Here is an 18,845-nt window from a genome sequence, read left to right on the forward strand (position 1 = left end):
GAGCTTCAAGCGAAGTGGGAGTTCAATGAAAACGTATGACCCACTTCCTGAATCATTTACCACAATCACATCTGGGGGACTTTAAACGTCAAATCATTTCTATATCAGCTTTATTTGTCAATCCCACATATTTTAAGAACATTTTGTTTTTCACTCGGGAAAGCATCATCACTCTCTCTCTCTGTAAACAACATTCTTCATCTGTTTGCTATTAGCTCAGATTTGGTTTTCTGGGCTGTCCCCTTTATCCCATAACAGCCTTCAACACTCACATCCCACTACTTCCTGGGGGCTCATATTTAGAACAAGGCTGGTGCAATACCCCACCATGACATCCTTTAACGGGACTAATATTTTAAAGGTGAACCTAGCATTGCTTAAAACATCAACAACCAAACCAACGTGTAGTTTAACCTGATTTAATTCTTGGGAAGTTTTTGTCTTGTTTTACATTTGGTTATACATATGCAGATGTCTGTTTGCTTGTATATGACAGTTTGTATGCAATTTAAAACAAAGTCTGCTTTATGTGCATTTGATTCAATACTGTATATGTCTCCCAAAATTTAATTCCCTCCTGCTATTCCCCCAAGCCCGTTGTGGGGTGAGTAGGATACCTGGGTCTGTCGTTGAAGTTGGAATGGGATGGTACCAAAGAGTTGTCCCAGGACACCAAACCAGGGCATTTATTCATTTATTTTATTTTACTTTATTTACAATATTTTTATTCCGCTCCCCATTCAAGAATTTCAAAGCAATGAACAAACAGAATAAAAGCAGAATAAAAACACATTAAAATAATAATAAAAAAATAAAGGTAACAAGGTGCAAATAAAACCATGGCATGTCATTCAGGGAAAACTTCCTAGAATAACGATGTTTTCAGAAGGTGCCAAAAGGAATACAAGGTTGGCACCTGCCTGACCTTAAAGACAGGGAGTTCCTGCTTTTAAGGGGGGCCACCACACTGATGGCTTTTCTCCTGGTGGACTCCAGTGGGACCATAGGTCCATGTGGAACCTCCAGGAGCATGGCCTCAGTGACCAGGCAGGTTGACAAGGGAGAAGACACTCTTTTGGATATCCTGGTCCCAAGTTGTTTAGGGCATGGTGGGGCACTGCTGAGTGTCCACAACCGAGCAGGAGCCTCCTGACAAGACCCCCTGGACTTGCCCATCCTCTTCACCTTTGCAATCTTCTTGTTCACCTGTCTCTTGCTGTGGTCCAACAAACGGTGGTAGTGAGAAGGAGGAACAAGAGATGCCACTGCCCCCCTGCTCACTGACTGAACAAGCATATGTTAGCAATGAAGAGAAAAAGGATGAGAGGAGCATTAACAACTAGTGACAATGGAAGTTGGAAGGTGGACTCACAGAGGGAGGAGGTCCATTGAGGTAGGGTTGAACAATGGCCCTCAAAAAACCTGGCGCTGCACCAAACTTCACACCTAGTGCCTCCAGCCTTCTACTCTCCACAAATAGTGGACCAATGGTAGGCATACTGTAGCCTCCCAATATTTTAGCCTATCAGCAACATTTTATTCGACCAGTGGAGGCTGGTGGCTCCGATGTCAGCTGGCCAAGGAATCTGCTCCAGGTTTCATTCAGAATCGGTCATAGCTCTAAAGGAGTGATCCAAGGTGCTTTAGGTTTGGCTTGTAGTTCCCCACATTGAGGTGTACTGCAGGGAAATAAAGATCAGAGTTTTGAAACTGAAAAGATACGGAGTCAATGGACTCTGCACGCATCTCAGAGTGCTGGAAATCTCACCAACCTAAGCACATATATTTTACTCACTGCATGTTTTAGCAGTGAGTTCTATGGTGACACCACCTTTTTATATACTTGATATACTTAATAAACACAGATGCATCTGTTCCCTAACCTACAAGATCAAAGTACAAGCACCCAATCTGCTGTGAAGCATGACATTCATACCATTCCAGATTTCATTTTTCTAAAAATAAAAATAAAAAACGAACACTTGTAATTGTGGGTAATAGCCTAGAAATGTGAGCATTAACTCGCAAAAGCTCAGCATTCCAGGGAGGCATGTGAGTGGGGCTAATGTTGGCCAGGGATTAGCACTTCTTATATGGCCCAATCCAATGCATGTTAACTCATGTAAACCCATTTGAGCTCAATAGGACGTGCATAGGATCGCAGCCACAATGTCTGGCCCTGCTCTCTTCTGGCTGTTCTCGTTGTCCTCATTCACCTGAGATCGTGGTCCTGAATTAACAACTTCCTCTTCATTACACAGTTATTTTTTTTAAGAGCCCACAGACCTAGTTTTGCTCAGGTTGGAATCTTATCTAAGAATACAGTAGTGTAAGTCGTATTACTTGAGATCTACCAGACCGATTTTGCTCAGTCCTGATTAAAACTGAAGCTCAAGCAGGTATGGACGTGCATAAAATGTTAAAACTTTGAAAAAGTTCAAAGCTTGAGCTTTAACAGCAAAACAGTTTGCTCTGCACTAAATCGTCCCCTAGTGCTCAACATGGGCTTTGCACTAGCAGCACTGAATTTGACACAGCAAAACCTTCAAGCAAATTTACTCTGCTGTCAGAGTTGGACACATTGTGCATGCCCCATCTAAGTGAAGACAAGCCCAATGGTACCCCAAGGCTTGCCCCTTTCATGGTGTGACCTATAGCCTCATTCATTCTCTTGATGGGGGGCCACCACACACCAGGCTGGCAGATCAGACCTATAACTCAGCTGCATCTACTTTTGGTTTCAACACAAAACTGAGATACAAACACTACACAAAGAGCATTTTCTGCCTTTCCACTAAATAACATCTAGGTGGCTCTGTGGTATAGCAGAATAGCACAATTACCCCAGTGGCAAAAGCATCTTCTTTCACTTTCACAAATAATACCACATTTCCTCTGCTTTAAAAAAAAACTCATCAAAAAGTGATGCTTAAAACTGGCATGCCATGGTGTTGTTTAAAGTGGCAGTAAACAATCGTGGGTAGGGAATGATGAGCATACTATAAATGCCTCGTGTAGAAACACTCCTCATGTTCATGCGTGTGTGTGTTTACATGTATGCGCTCAAAAGATAAAACACATGAAATGCCCTTTTCTCCTGCATGGTAGCTGCATCATGCACTGGTGTGCTTGAGAACACTGAGCTTCTTACCCTGTATCTGGCTTTGACTTACTTCATTTTATGTACCTTTTCCCTGCCAAGTGATGGTTTTAAAAATAGCATGTGCTGATGTGAGGCATTCAGCCTCGTGTTGCTAAGGAAGAAATTAAATTCAAATCCAGGTCCTTCTTCTCCTTTGGGGAGTTACTATTGGTTTCCATGCTAACTAACTAACTAACTGTGTGTAGGATTTGCCTGGCACATGAAAAATAGGACATACAGCTGTGACTCTTCACTGTGTTTTACGTTTGGAGCCTGCAAAAAGCTTGAGGGAAAAAGCCACCCTTCAAAGTGGGGGTTGCTTTAAGAGTTCAAGGATTGGTTCGGATGGCTAGCGAGGCCCTCCAGAGGAAGCAGGCCCAGTTCAAATTATTATTTTTAAAGAAACCATTTAAAAGGAGGGAAGTCAAACAAAACATATCCTAAAAGGAAGGAGACCCGATGGAAAGGAAGATGGGGTGTGTGTGTGAGACTGTATTAACAGGGGTGCAGAAAGAGCGAGTCTTGTCAGGAGCCGTTCACCATGGCAGAGCTCCCATGGTCACTGGCATCTCCAGTTCTAATGAAGCAGAGAGCAGGACATGGGTCAGACCCCTTCTTTTCTTGAGATCCTGAAGAGCTTGGGAGTCATCGGGATGCATTGTGGAAATACCCAGCTGCCTGGTGATGCTCAGGACATAAGGACAAGATTTTTAGTTTCAAAGGTGGGGGGTCAGGGCAGGGTTCTGCTGGGGTGCACCAGTTGCTTAACTAAGGATGTCATGTGTATCCATGCTGGGGAATCACAGAGATAGGTTCAGCACCATGGATAGCTCCTTCAGAAGCTGTTTCTGACTGAAACCCAGGCAGCATCTACACTATTGGGTTATAACAAGGTTATAACAGTAGTGACAACTGTTGGGGCCCAAAGCACACTCTATATACAGTTTTCAAACCGTTTTCAAAGTGTCATATCCTGCTTGGTGTAGATCTGGCCCCGGAATGGATTCACAACCCCACGGAAATCGGAACCACCAGTCTCCAATGTCCTCTGAGGTTTAAACTACACACTGTGTTAAATGCACCATGTATAGCCAATCATTTTATTTTATTTTAGTGTAAGTGTTTAGCCTTCAATACAGGATGGGGGTTGGTTATGGCACCAATGGAGGATTTTGCTTTTCTGTAACCCTCAAATGGAGCAGAGAAACAGCTGGTAGGGGAAGTTTAATTTCCCCTACCCATGCACAGTGGTCCCAATCTGGATCAGGGTCTTACACCAAAGATTTTTTTTTTTTAAAAAAAAACCTACACATAGGATTAGCTACGCATCTAATGTCACATATAGTTTAGTTCTGAGATTGCAGCAGAGTCTGAATGATGAAATTATTGACATCACATAGAAGAAGCTGGCCCTGTCAGACACAGACACAAAACCCACACACACATGCTGAGTTTCACTGGTTATGAATCCATGCTGATATTTTACAGTCCTCCTACGGCAAGTGACAAATATCTTCTTTCTACTCTGACTTTTGACTCCTCCCTGGTATATGTAGCAACAACTCATTAGCAAATTTGTCTCTAGAAGTTTTGTGGGTTTTTTTTCTTCTTTTAATAAAGATGATCGAAAAAGCACTCTGTTGCTTTTTTATATCAAATAATATCTTAATTTGTCAGAAGGCCAATTTCTCCCACCCACCCCTTCAAATGTCTTTCCTCCCTCGCATAGCTGTAACCATAATTTGATGTGCAAATGCTTTCAGGAGAAAGCTCAACATATGCAAATGGTATTCACATATAGAACAGGCTAATGAAAGTCAATCAAAGCATGGAGTATTGTGAGCCACTAATATTCGGCTATTGGGAGGTATAAAAATGTAATAAATAAATAAATAAATAAATATTTGCCCTGGGCAAAATGTGTGTATGCAGAATAGAGAGGACAAATTCAGATGTCCTAAATAGAATGGTGTTTTTTTTTCTAATTGCAGGCATTCAACATCTCTGGAATTTGCAAGGAATCCTTCCAATTGGTTCATTGGTAACAGAAAGGCAATCACAGATTCAAGTCATTAACATATGGGACAGTTGTTGCAATTGGCTAAGACCCATCTTTTGCTTTGTACTCAGTTTTGCGTTCAAGTGACTTGTTTCTGAGCCCTATCAGTTTGCCTTCTCAGAAATGGCCATTGGAGCAGAAAACCATGCAGAAGAGCTTTTTTTCCCTCCCAATATGGAACTCCATCTCTGCCTTGTACTTGTTCTTGGGCAAATAACTTTTCTTTTAACTTCACCAGTTTGCCTTTTGAGAAATGCATGTTTTGTCACTGGCCATACCAACCAGGGCAGCCATTTTATAAATGGGCAAGCCTCTTCCATGGCAGCCATTTTGTGAGCATGCCCATGACATTCTCTTGTCATGTCTAACCCTACTGCCCCTGTTTTGGGAGGTGTTTCAAGTAACCAATCAGAATCAGATTCAGAGGTAGAGGAGGCGGTGCCAGACACCAGCCAGCCTGTACCAGTGGGGGAGGAAGCTCTCATGGGCGATGTCCCAGCTGGGAGCCCTCTCCAGAGCTTATCTCCTCAAGGCCAAATCCTATACACTCAGGAGGAAGTGAGCTTTCTTCCACAGGAGAGCATCCTGACAAGCTAGCTGATGCTAGGGTCCGCCAGACGCTAAAATGCACGGAGCGGAAGGAAAGCGTGAGAAAGTCAGTCTGACTAAGATTGAGCCAGAACCTGCCTCCGCACCAGGCTCTCTGAAGTTACAGGCGTTTGGGAACAGGCTTCCTATTCTTCTTGAGCAGACAATTGTCTTGCTTAGTTTGCATAGTTTTGCCTAAGGAGAAGTTTCCAAGAGATTAGACTCACTTCAGGTAGAGGAGATGTTTGTTGCTTAATAAAAGCTTTGTAGATTACTTAGCAAGCTTCGTCATTTGCCTCCCATTGAAAACAGGAGTTTTCTGAGAAACACGACACTCTCAACATTTCAAATGTGTCCACCAGCCTGAAAATGTTGGGGATCCCTGACCTACATCTTCCCATTTCCCTAGGACTAAGTCCATTCAGTTCAGTGGGATTTGCTTGCAAGTGACCCCATCATCCCATCCAGTGTTATCTTGCCAATCTGTGTTGAACATTATAAATTACTCAGGGCAGATCAACCTCTCCTCTTAAACTTTGTAAAGTATCATACTAAACAGTAAGATTAATTATAATGCACAAGGCAGGCTACTCAATGGCTACATGTGGGTTTTCTTTTCTTTTCCCATCTTTAGGCAGGTGACTATATAAAAGTAAATTAGATGGGGGTGGTTTAAATAGTTGAGTTTTTAAAAAAGAATTTTTATTAATCATAATTTTATTAATAATAATAGATTTTTGAGGTGCCTGAACCATTTATATGTGCACAATATTATGATATCAATAACAATCAGGAAGTTAATTGCATTTGTGCACCTCAAAAGGAATGAGTCAAAGCTGCCTAATTTTCCTGTATTGAGAGCTCAGTTTGGGTATATAAATATGTCTTCTTTTACTGAAGTAAAGTTTAAAAAAAAAAAACAGTCAAGGAGCCAATTTATTATACACAAACTGTGCCTGCTCTGGTTTTTTGAGAGCCTTTGGACAAGACACCTTCAATGGGACTCTCCCTTGGTGAACCTATCTTTTTCACCTTCATCACTGGCTGTTTTTGTGATGTCACCGACCTGTACACTAGGCCTGCCACATAAACCCTTCTCGGGCCAAGCACCACCACCTGAAAACCTGAAAGAGGGTTAACTAAAACCTTTCCCCTAGCAGTGAGGGAAACAGGTTTAATATAGGATCTCTCAAAATATACTGTGCGAATAATCTGGTGTGAGTGTTTAATAACTGTAAGGCAGGTAAATAATGCCAAGCTGACACGTGGTATTTGGTAGCTAACAAAATAATAATAAGTGTATTGTTATTTAAAAGCTTTAAATCAAAATATAATACTTTCAATCCTGCCTAATCTAAACTCTCCACACACCAATCCCCTCACTGTCTTCACACCAGTCCTAAGTCCCTAGAATCCAAACACCTCAATAAACAGCATCCACTCACTCACTCACTCATTCCTCAAACTCATTGTCTTTCTTCTCATTGCTACATTTGCTCACTTGCAAATAGAAGAGGGTCAGTGTGCAAGTAGGCAGGGCCACTGACTGCTCCTTCTTTTCACCACCACAATTGTCTGGGCAGGAGTGGAAGTCAAGTGAACAAGCAAGTTGCAATGAGGAGGAGGAGGAGGAAGAGGAGGTGGAGGTACAGGATGCTCTTGTTAGTGAGTGCCTGCTGGGCTTTGGGTCATCAGCCAGTGTCTACCCATGCCTACCCAATGTGCTTGCCCTTCATCCAAATTGCGGAGACAAGAACTGGCCTGCTCTAAACTCTTAAAATGACTATTCCAGTGAACAAATCATCATGCTTAGCACTTATATTGTTGGTTGTTTTTATGCTCTTCATGGTTTTAATTTTTGTGAACCGCCCAGATGGCTTCAGCTATTGGGCGGTATAAAAATGTAATAAATAAATAAATAAATAAATATTGGGAGTTTCCAACATTCAAATAGTGCTGCTTACATTATCTCAGAAACCTTACAGCAGACTTTTAATCAGGGGTTGGAAACTTGTGACCCGGGGGCCAAATGCAGACCTTCAGCCTCTTCCCAGTCCACGGTCCTTCATGGTTCAGCTCTGGGTTATGGGTATTATTTACTCTGTGGTTGCCATGTGTCCTCTTTCACAGAGGATAGCCCTCCATTTGGCGGTGTCCCCTAGATGAAGGCTGTTCAAGTCTGATTTAAAGATAATGATCCATAAGAAGGGTGAGTGGGGGGACACACCTGAAATTGCCCATCTGCAGTTAGCCCCTGGAGAGCTCCAGCTTCCAAGGAAAAAAGTATGTACAGTCACATGATCTATTGGCTGAATCAAGTGATGCAGTTTAATTTGCCTTGACACAACCACATGCTTGAGAGATCCCAGCTTCAAAAGGGGCCTTTGTGTCGTATTGTATTATCTTCTAAGGGCCTTTCCATGTTGCTGCTCACGCACAGCTTTCACCTGGAGGAGAAAGCTACCAATGGTGATTATTCCTGATGGCTGAGAGCCACCTTCAGGATCAGAAGCCTATGTACACCAATTGTTGGGGGACATGGGCATGAGGGTACTGGGAAACATGGGTGGGAGGGTGCTGTTGCACCATGTCCTGCTTTGTTGGTCCCTGGTTAACAGCTGGTTGGCCCCTGTGTGAACAGAGTGCTGGACTAGATGGACCCTTGGTCTGATCCAGCACAGTCCTTCTTATGTTCTTAGGTGGATGGCGGGAAAGCAGCCTCTTGCTATGTTAATAAAAGAGGTGTGCTCCACTCCGATTAGAATCGGAGAATCAGAAGTGAATTGGTGCACACCGGCTTACTGCTCGAATACTGGAGATAGCACATAAACATCAAGGCTAGTAGCCATTGATAGCCTTCACCTCCAGAAATTCATCCAACCTCCTTTTAAAGCCATCCAAATTGGTGGCCATCACTACATCTTGTGGTAGTGAGTTCCATAATTTAACTATGTGCTGTGTGAAGAAGTACTTCCTTTTATTTATCCTGGATCTCCCACCAACCAGCTTCATGGGATGACCCCGGGTTCTAATATTTTGTGAGAGGGAGAAAAATTTCTCCCTATCCACATTCTCCACACCATGCATAATTTTGTACACCTCTATCATGTCTCCCCTTAGCCTCCTTTTTTCCAAGCTAAACAATCCCAGTTGATGTAACCTTCCCTCATAGGGGAGATGCTCCAATCCCTTTAATAGTTTTAGTTGCCCTTTTCTGCACTTTTTCCAGCTCTATAATATCCTCTTTTAGGTGCAGTGACCAGAACTGTACACAGTATTCTAAGTGTGGTCACACCATAGATTTGTATAAGGGCAGTACGATACTGGCCATTTTATTCTCGATTCCTTTTCTTATAATACCTAACATGGAGCTTGCCTTATTTACAGCGGCCGCGCACTGGGTGAACAGTTTCATTGAGCTGTCCACCATAATCTCAAGATCTTTCTTGTTCAGTTACTGCCAGCTCAGATCCCATTAGGTTATACTTGAAACTGGGGTTTTTTGCCCCAATGTGCATCACCTTACACTTGCTTACATTGGACCGCATCTGCCATTTAGATGCCAACTCTCCCAGCTTGGAGAGATCCCTTTGGAGCTCTTCACAATCCCTTTGTGTTTTAACAACCTTAAAGAATTTGGTGTCATCGGCAAAACAGATAAAAGTCCCACAAATCCCAGCAGGATCCCTTACCTGGACGCTTAATCTCCGTTGCGTAGGTCCCCTGCACGAGTGCTGCTCGTACACTCGGGGTCCTTGCTTTTGCGCTCTATTTCACCCCCTTTCATCTTCTTCCGAGTCATGTGGCCACGGAAGCTGGCCTGGATCTTGGCGGCGGCCGCATTGGCATCAGGGTCATCCAGTGGAATGTCCAAGATGTCTTCATCCAGTTTGGTGCAAGCCCCTTCCTGAGACAGAGGTAAGGAGCCAAAAATCAGCATTGGAAGGTACGTGTCATTCAGTTCAGCCTACTGCCAGGGATGCTTCTTTGGGGAAACCCATATAGAAAAAGCCAGTTAAGAATTGAGCTAGATGGCATGTCCATAGGTGGGCAAACAGTGAGAACGAAGTAGGGGAGGATGTTGGGAATACTGCAATGTTGTCTATAAGCTACTGGAAGGGGGCAATGTTGCAGTTACTTAATGCATGGGAATGTTGGGTGTAGCTAGCCTTAGGATTTCTATAGCCTACAGTGTGGTTTCCTGTGATTTCCTCCTTTTGCTCTTTCTCTTCGTTCTCCCCCACCCTGCTCTCTCTTTCTCTCTCTCTCTCTCTCTGATTTCCACCATTGCTGGAAGCTCATGTGTCTGTACTCTCACTCCTGCCAATGAAATGGAACACAAAATGGACTGAACAAACTTTTGAAACTCCACACTGTACCTGTATTGTATATGCAAGAATATTTGTGGGTAATAGTGTTTTCTTTTCTTCACTGAAGAAGTGTGTGTTCTCTTTTATTGTTCTAAGATAGCCTGTGTGCATGTCAGACTAGCAAACACCCATTTTGCATTGCCTTTCATTTTTTCTCTCTGCTAATTGCTTTTCTAACAGGAGGTATCATTACTAAGTAATCCCATTAGAGAGTAGGTAGTGGTGCTACTCGGGCTAGACTTTGGGTCCCACAAACGGCCATGCAGAAAGCAGCAAGTGAGGGGGGGCATCATGGTAGCAGAAACAACCTCCATTGATTCTTGTACTCACGATGTTGCTGTGATTTAAGTAGGGTGACCACTTGTGAATTGCCAAAAAGAGGATACAGATTTGCATAAAAATTGCATATGTTAATTTATATAGAGAGATACAAATGTAGAAATAATTATTGTAGTTTAGATAGAAATACAGTACTTCGCAATGGGGGAGACAGGTGCCAGGTGACCTGTGTGCTTGTCTATTCAGTCCGCTGTTGATGAGCAACTTCAAGGTCCAGCTCTTCCTTCAAGTAGAGGACACCTTCAAAGTAGAGGACAATCCTCTGGCGGCCCTTGAAGTAGAGGGCTGTCCTCTGTAAAAGAGGACACCTGCCCCCTAGCTTAAAATGCAAAACTGCACATGTGCAGAGATGTGTGTGTGTGTGTGTGTGCCTGTATGTTTTGATCAAGACTGGTAAATGTTCTAAAATATAAGGCGTGAAGAAGCAGTTTTAGAACATGGAACGGTGGTCAGGAGAAATGGAAATGTTGCTTGTGTGCTTCACAACACAAGGTTGTCAAAAGCAGCCTCCCCACCCTGGTGGCCTCGTGATACTTGCGAGGTAGATTTGCAAGCAAAATGCACAGATAATGAAGCGCCACATGGCAGTTTAGGGATCGTAGCCGACTAACGCTCGTTCAAATGGTCAAATGGTCATTTTCCTATCAAAGACATCCACGTGGTGTAAAAGGACAATCGAGCCATTTATTGTATCAGAGAGACGTAGAGGTTAGAGTGACTACTTATGAATTGCCAAAAAAAGAACTGCATCACAAAACAGAGGACAAAAGAAGATGCTGCTTTAGGTACAGATGTTTATGTACAGATGCAACTTCAGAAATAATTATAATTTAAATAGAAATCCAGTACATCTCAACCATAGTGTGGAAGACTGTGACCAGGTGAGCTATATGCCTTGCCCAGTCTGCTGTCCAGGTGCTCTTGATAGATAACTTCAAGGCCCTTTGGCTCATTCTTCCGATGGTGTTTTAATCTTTAAACTGGACTTGGACTGGGCAGCCTTTCAAATAGAGGACATTCCTCTGACAGCCTGTCAAATAGAGAACTGTCCTCTGCAAAAGAGATGCATGTATACCCTATCAGGGCTTCTTACAGCCGCAGTATAATCTGGTGTCTAGTTCCATCATTTGAGTTCTTTTAATTATTAGCTAACAGAGTCGGGAAACACGTCGCTGATGTGGCAATACATTGATAGTGGGCATATCCATTGATGTAGTCAAAACTCTGAATACATCATCTGTGATTCATCGTTCATATGCAATTTCCTACTTTCCACTGGGATTCTGCTCTTACGAGAAATAACTCATGGCAATCAAGAATGGGGGAAAGCTCTATTCACAAAGAGTCCTTGACAGAACTCTTGGGGAAAAAAACTAGCCAACCGTAGACATTGGGGAAAGGTGGCAATAATCCTCATAGGGATGTAAGAAGTTTGCAAGCTGAATATGATTGCAAGCTGAATATGAGCCAACAGTGTGATATGCAAGAAAGTCCAATGCTATTTTGGGCTGCATTAATAGAAGTATAGATTCCAAATCACATGAGGTACTGGTTCCTCTCTATTCGGCCCTGGTTAGGCCTCATCTAGAGTATTGCATCCAGTTCTGGGCTCCACAATTCAAGAAGGACGCAGACAAGCTGGAGCGTGTTCAGAGGAGGGCAACCAGGATGATCAGGGGTCTGGAAACAAAGCCCTATGAAGAGAGACTGAAAGAACTGGGCATGTTTAGCCTGGAGAAGAGAAGATGGAGGGGAGACATGATAGCACTCTTCAAATACTTAAAAGGTTGTCACACAAAGGAGGGCCAGGATCTCATCTCGATCCACCCAGAGTGCAGGACACAGAATAACGGGCTCAAGTTAAAGGAAGCCAGATTCCAGCTGGACATCAGGAAAAATTTCCTGACTGTTAGAGCAGTACGACAATGGAATCAGTTACCTAGGGAGGTTGTGGGCTCTCCCACACTAGAGGCATTCAAGAGGCAGCTGGACAAGCATCTGTCAGGGATGCTTTAGGGTGGATTCCTGCATTGAGCAGGGGGTTGGACTCGATGGCCTTGTAGGCCCCTTCCAACTCTGCTATGCTATGATTCTATGATTCTAAGTTGCTTTATACTGAGCTAGAACATTGGCCCATGTAGCCCAGTATTGTTGACACTGACTGGCAGCATCTCTCCAGGGTTTCAGGCAGGACTTTTTCCAGTCCTACTTGGAGATGCTGGGGATCGAACCTGGGACCTTCGGCATGCCAAGCAGATGCTCTACCACTGAGCTACAGCCCCTCCTACCAGTATACCTGGCTGCACAGGTAAGAACGGTTCCTTTAGCTGTACTCTTTGCTTTGCCTGTTGCTTTGATTTGCCTGTTCTTGAATGGAACAACAAATCAGGGATCGTCTACACTGAGTTGGGTTAATTTTTAATTGTTAATTGGCTAGGCGTTGGAAAACATTGTTATGCTCTGGAATGAATTGTTTCTCCCCACCCTTTCTGCTTTCCTTGTTGTCTTCGGGGTGCATTTAGAGTTGCTAGCTCTTGAAATATATGTATATATCAATAGTTCCTTATATTGTATGGAGATGGAGCCCAGAGAGTCTGGGATGTGGTCAAGAGGTGGAGCGTAGCGATTTGGGGTACAGATGGCTGAGAATTTCATTTCAGTTTGGTTTCAATAACAATTTACCAAAACTGACAAAATTCTGCATCTTTAGGATGAAAAGAACGTGAGATTTAAAAGGATAATGATGATGATGATGATGATGGGGAAACTGAAAGTGATAGATTCATTCATTGAGGCCAGGGGCTTTGAGTGCTTAGCTTTTAAGTCTTGTTTTGAATTCACGTGTATTTGGACAAGTTAGTGTGAAATTAGAGTCACCAACCTTTGTTTTCATGATAGGCAGGTACATTATGGTCCTTTCTGTGCTGGGAATAGCTGTACCTATTGAATGCAGCCAATGCAGATGGTTGAGAATTTCGTGTTAGTTGATTTTTGATAAGAATTTACCAACATTTGCAATGTTCTTCACATGAATGGGGGCTACAGCCAATGAGAGCGCTGAAGCAGCGAGGGACAGGCCTCTTGTTGCCCTGTTGTCGTGGTTGGCCAAGTGTCCCCAGGGACAGCACTTAACTGGTTCAACCTGCTGCCACTCTCACAATTGGAAAAAACACATTAAGGACACAATCTTATCTTATGCATGCATAGACAGAAAGAAGTCCTGCAACTCCCAGCATTCTCCAGCTAACCATGCTGGTTGGTGACTGCTGGGAGTTGTAGGACTTTTTATCTGTCTAAACATGCATGGGTTTGCACCCTAACTTTAAATGGTGAATGGATGGCTGCAGGCTCGGCTAACCGGATGGTGCAGCAATTCCTTTTACAGCACATGGTGCCAGCCAGCAGCCCAGCTGGCACAGAGGAAGAGGAGGGTTGTTGCTTTTAGTGCTGCAGCTACAGTATGTTATTGTCACAGCCCTTTGCACTCGTATCCTTCTTGTGCACTTCCCATGGGGAGCTGCTTTGCCAGTGGGCGAACCGAATGCTGGACTAGAAGGACCCCTGCTTGGATCCAGCATGGCTCATCTTATGTTCTTATGCTGTTGTGGTAGGTAAACAATTAAAACAAAGGTGGGGCCAGCAGAGTCAGGTGAGCAGTCGGTGGGGGCCCCTCAAAGCACCTTGCCCAATGCCCCTTCAAACGTGGTGGCACCCGTCTTCTGCATTACAAACTATTAGACACAATGGTCATATTAAATTAATCAAACAAACAAACCAGAAATTAGCTAACTTACACACACACACACACACACACACACACACACACACACACACACACACACCATCCTCTTCCTGAGGTTTCCATCATGGGCTGAGTTTGTGCTAACCTAATTACAGTTTGCTGATGACTTCAACCCACCAGATCTTCACACTGCAAATAGCTATAGGTTTGCTGGAGATGACTAGCGTTTGTTGCCGTTTTGTCAGAGAAGTGTTAGGTTCTTCCCCACCTCCCTTTCAAAACAAAGGAAGCAGCCAACATGGAGGTGAAGAAGAAGAAAAACGATGTAAGAAACAAAGAAGCAAAGAAAGAAGTGATTGGAGTTATATAGCCAGACTGTTTAAGTAACCACAGTAGTTCCTTAAAATGACTTTTTCAGTGAATAAATCGCCATGCTTAACACTTAGATTGGGTTTTCCAGTATTCAAATAGTGCCGCTTACATTATTTCAGAAACCTTACAGCAGACTTTTAATCAGGGGTTGGAAACTTGTGACCCGGGGGCCAAATGAAAACCTCCAGCCTCTCAGTCTAGGCCTCGGGAATCTTCTTGGTCCATGGTCCTTCGTGGTTCAGCTCTGGGTTATGGGTACTATTTACTCCGTGGTTGCCATGTGTCCTCTTTCACAGAGGATAGCCCTCTATTTGGCGGCATCCTCTAGCTGAAGGCTGTTGAAGTTTGATTTAAAGATAACGAACCATAAGAAGGGTGAGGGGGACCCCTGAAATTGCCCACCCATGGTTAGCCCCTAGACAGCGGACTAAACAGGCAGGTCATCTGGTGCGTTCATCCTCCACTTGCGCAAACACACGCCTGGATAAAATTCCTATTTTGCCCGTGGCAACCAGGTGAGCGATTCAGAACAAGGCTGGGGGTTGCAGGCACGTCTTGGCTCCAGTATCTATGCAAATAAATGTGTGAATATGAACACTAAGGGAGGATGCAGTGCACACGGCCGGCTGTTTCACGCAATGCAGCCCCCAAGGTGTACGTTGAAATTGTTGACCACATCCCCAATTGTTTTGGCTACATGGGCGGGATGGTGCTGTTGCTCTCATGTCCTACTTGTGGATTTCCCATCAACAGCTGGTTGGCCACTGTGTGAACAGAATGCTGGGCTAGATGGACCTTGCAGGGCTCTTCATATATTCTTTTCCTAAGACAATTTATGTTTTGTTTTTCCCTCGGGAGAATTTTTTCAGCCCAGAAGAACAAACTCCTTCTTGACTTTTAAGTCAGCAGAGGACAGGCTACTATTGCAGAGCAGATGACTAATGGAATGGACCGCGCCGAGGAGAAACTTCAGCAATCCGTAATGAAGTGTGGGTGGGTGGGCATATATATATCTTGGGCACTGACCTTAGTATCAGAATACAGGCATTGCAAATGAGACCTTCTTTTCATCTAGGAAAACTTGGAGGATAGGGAATGGCATAAGGATTATTATTCCTTCCCAACACGGCATCCATTCTGTGGGGAAGGATGGGCTCTGGCACAGGTAGTTTCCCTGAATTGGGGACATTGCGCAAGAACCACGCAAAGAATAAAATCCGGTGCTTTTTTCCTTTATCATCCAGGGAGGTTCTTAGCTCCAAATTGGTACTCACGTTGTGCCTCATCTGGGAGAGTGAAGAGGTGATTCTGTCAAAGAAGCTAAAGTGCCACCATAATGGGATAATTGGCTACCTGCCAGCTAACAGCGAGCCATGTTGGCACACATAAGGATATACATGGCATTCCGAGCAAAATGTGTATATTGCACCTTAACATTGTCTCGGAAACTATGCTTCCTCTTCCTTCCTGCTGCTGCTCCTAGAACTCTCAACGCTGAAATTGGATTGTGTGTGGAGGTTTTTTCCAAGCGTCTTCCTGGGTGCAATCTGTCCTAAAGATTTAATTGATATAAAGCTGCCTTTTTGGCAAGGTGGTGATGGTATCTATGGATGGGGCATTGCCTAGCTGCTGAAGCAAATGTATCCTCCTCTAAAAGATGAGGTTCCTGCCTACGTACGTCTTGCATTCAATAACATGATTGTTCTCTCAGAAAGGGTTTTCTGCCCAGAGTTGAATCTACCTCTATTGTTTAATCGGTATTATTGTTAGGGTTCTGGCAAGTCACCAATTTCATTGAAAACCCAAGTAATTGGACTTCACAGCTTCTGGTCTTTCTCTTTATTGATAGACAACAACAAGCAACATAAAACCTTCTTCTTTACCACCCTAATTCCATTGTTGCTATGAACACGAGAAGCTTTTTTCCAGGACAGGACAGTGTTCTGAAATAAACACTCCTTTGTTTAGTTATTTATTAGATTTGTATCTGGCCTTTCCTCCAAAGAAGCTCAAGGAATCGTATTTGATTCTCACATGAGGTAAGTTAGGCACTATATGACAGGCCCAAGGTCACCCCTTGATGAGCTTCATGGCTGAGTGGGCATTTGAACCTGGGTCTACCCTCTGCTCCTCTCAAGCAATAGCCATTCCCACCGCAAAGGAAGCTGGGATACCTGCCCAGCTGGGCCACAGGACTACAGGAGGAGGAAGGGTGACAGGAGGGGGTGATATAAACTCCTCTGCTTAACTTGACTCTACAGGAGCTATCTAGCACCTTGAATAGCCCAAGTTCTGACTGGTTCTGACTGAAACCTAGAGTGGATTCACCACCCCACTAGCCTCCTCTGCCATTACTCCTTGGCCTGTTTTCTGGGTCGTCGTCCCCAAGCATTGGGTCAGCTTCCTGTGTCCATTGAGCATGCTCGGTCCTCACCAGATTGTTTTTAGAGTACCCCTCCCCCATAGAGTACCCCTCCCCCACTAGAGGCCTTCAAGAGGCAGCTGGACAACCATCTGTCAGGGATGCTTTAGGGTGGATTCCTGCATTGAGCAGGGGGTTGGACTCGATGGCCTTGTAGGCCCCTTCCAACTCTGCTATTCTATGATTTCAGAGGGAGCTCCCAAAAAATATGTTTGTGGTGCTTCTGTGAAACATGAGGTTCCCCACAATTCTGCTGAGAAACCGCTCACATGTAGATAGTACTGTTTTTGTAACGGCACTCAGACTGAACATCAGAAATACAAGGAGCGATGAGGAAAAAATACAGGTAAAATCGGATGAGGTTGGGTTTTGCTTTTAAATCCTGTTTAGCTGTATTCGTTGCCCAATACTGCATGTTTTGTAAGGTGTGTGTGAAAAATGGAACAAGAAACACACTGAGATAAACTTGATTCTCTTCCTCCCTCCCTAGCACAGACAGCTCAAGAACTGTTTTGCACCGGTGTAAACCCAATGACTCTCATTGCGTGTGCGGCTTCTAAATGATCAGCAGCCATTAGAAATGCCTTCCATGCTAGATGTGACAAGTACACCTGTCATTCATATATATATATATATATATATATATATATATATATATATATACACACACACACACACACACACACACACACACACACACTCAAGTCCTTGAAGGCTATATTTCCCCCACCCCCTTTGGAAGCTATTTCGAGATGCATTTAAAAATGAAAAGTGCTGCATAGCAAGCATCGGTTGCATTGTATTGCATTTTTTTAATGTGTGTTAGGCGCATTAATGCTGCACAGCTGGGAATGATTATGTAAGCCCATCTCCTTTTCGGCGGGTAACAGTCACTCGAACACCCTGCTATTTACGACTCATTTGCCTTCCCCCTGTGTGGGCAAGCCCTTACATTTTTGATGCTGGTAGAGCCTCGCCCACTTTCGGTGGATAACCTTGCTCTGTTTGTGCAGGGGAGGAGGTGGGCAGACAGGAGGTGAAGCTGCCAAATTTTATCCTGGCAAATAAGATGCAGATTGAGACAAAGCAAGTGGGACATGAGAGGGACACTTATTGATTGGCAGGTGATTAAGGAGTGACAAAAAGAAAGCACTTGTTTATCCAGTGTGTAAGTCACTTAGGACCCTAGGAAGCTGCCATAGGCTGGGTGAGACCATTGTTCCATGGTCTCACCCAGCCTATGGTGAGACCACATCACGCCAGTCCTTTTCCAGCTTCACTGGCTGCCAGTCCAGGTCCGGGCCCGATTCAAAGTGCTGGTATTAACATTTAAAGCCCTAAATGGCTTGGGGCCAGGTTATCTGAAGGAACGCCTCCTCCCGTATGTACCTGCCCGGACCCTAAAGTCATCCTCGGGGGTCCTTCTCCGCGAGCCCCTGCCAAAGGAAGTGAGGCAGGTGTCTACCAGGAAGAGGGCCTTCTCTACTGTGGCCCCCCGGCTGTGGAATGAGCTCCCTAAGGAGGTTCGCTTGGCACCTACATTATATGCTTTTTGACGCCAGGTGAAGACCTTTTTATTCTCCCAGCATTTTAACAGTCTATAAATAAATTTTAACTCGGTGTTTTAAATTTCTAATTTTGCATTGCTGCTGCTTTTATCTGGTTGAGCTTTTATATTGTATTTTATACTATGGTTTTATACTGTTGTTTTATACTTTGAATGTTTTTAATTTTTGTGAACTGCCCAGAGAGCTCCGGCTATTGGGCGGTGTAGAAATGTAATAAATAAATGAATAAAAAAGAATAATAAT

General features: G+C 43.9%; 1 protein-coding gene across 1 annotated transcript in view; it reads right to left on the bottom strand.

Moving 5' to 3' along the window:
• LOC134407698 (sperm surface protein Sp17-like) overlaps positions 1-18,845 on the bottom strand; it is an 87,367-nt gene that overhangs the window by 4,722 nt on the left and 63,800 nt on the right. Inside the window, exon 5 of the mRNA XM_063139622.1 lies at positions 9,482-9,696. Within this exon, the coding sequence (XP_062995692.1) occupies positions 9,490-9,696 (207 nt within the window). The 3' untranslated portion in view covers positions 9,482-9,489. The remainder of the gene's footprint in view (positions 1-9,481; positions 9,697-18,845) is intronic.

The sequence above is a fragment of the Elgaria multicarinata genome, chromosome 12, assembly GCF_023053635.1.
Source record: "Elgaria multicarinata webbii isolate HBS135686 ecotype San Diego chromosome 12, rElgMul1.1.pri, whole genome shotgun sequence".
Lineage (NCBI taxonomy): Eukaryota > Metazoa > Chordata > Lepidosauria > Squamata > Anguidae > Elgaria > Elgaria multicarinata.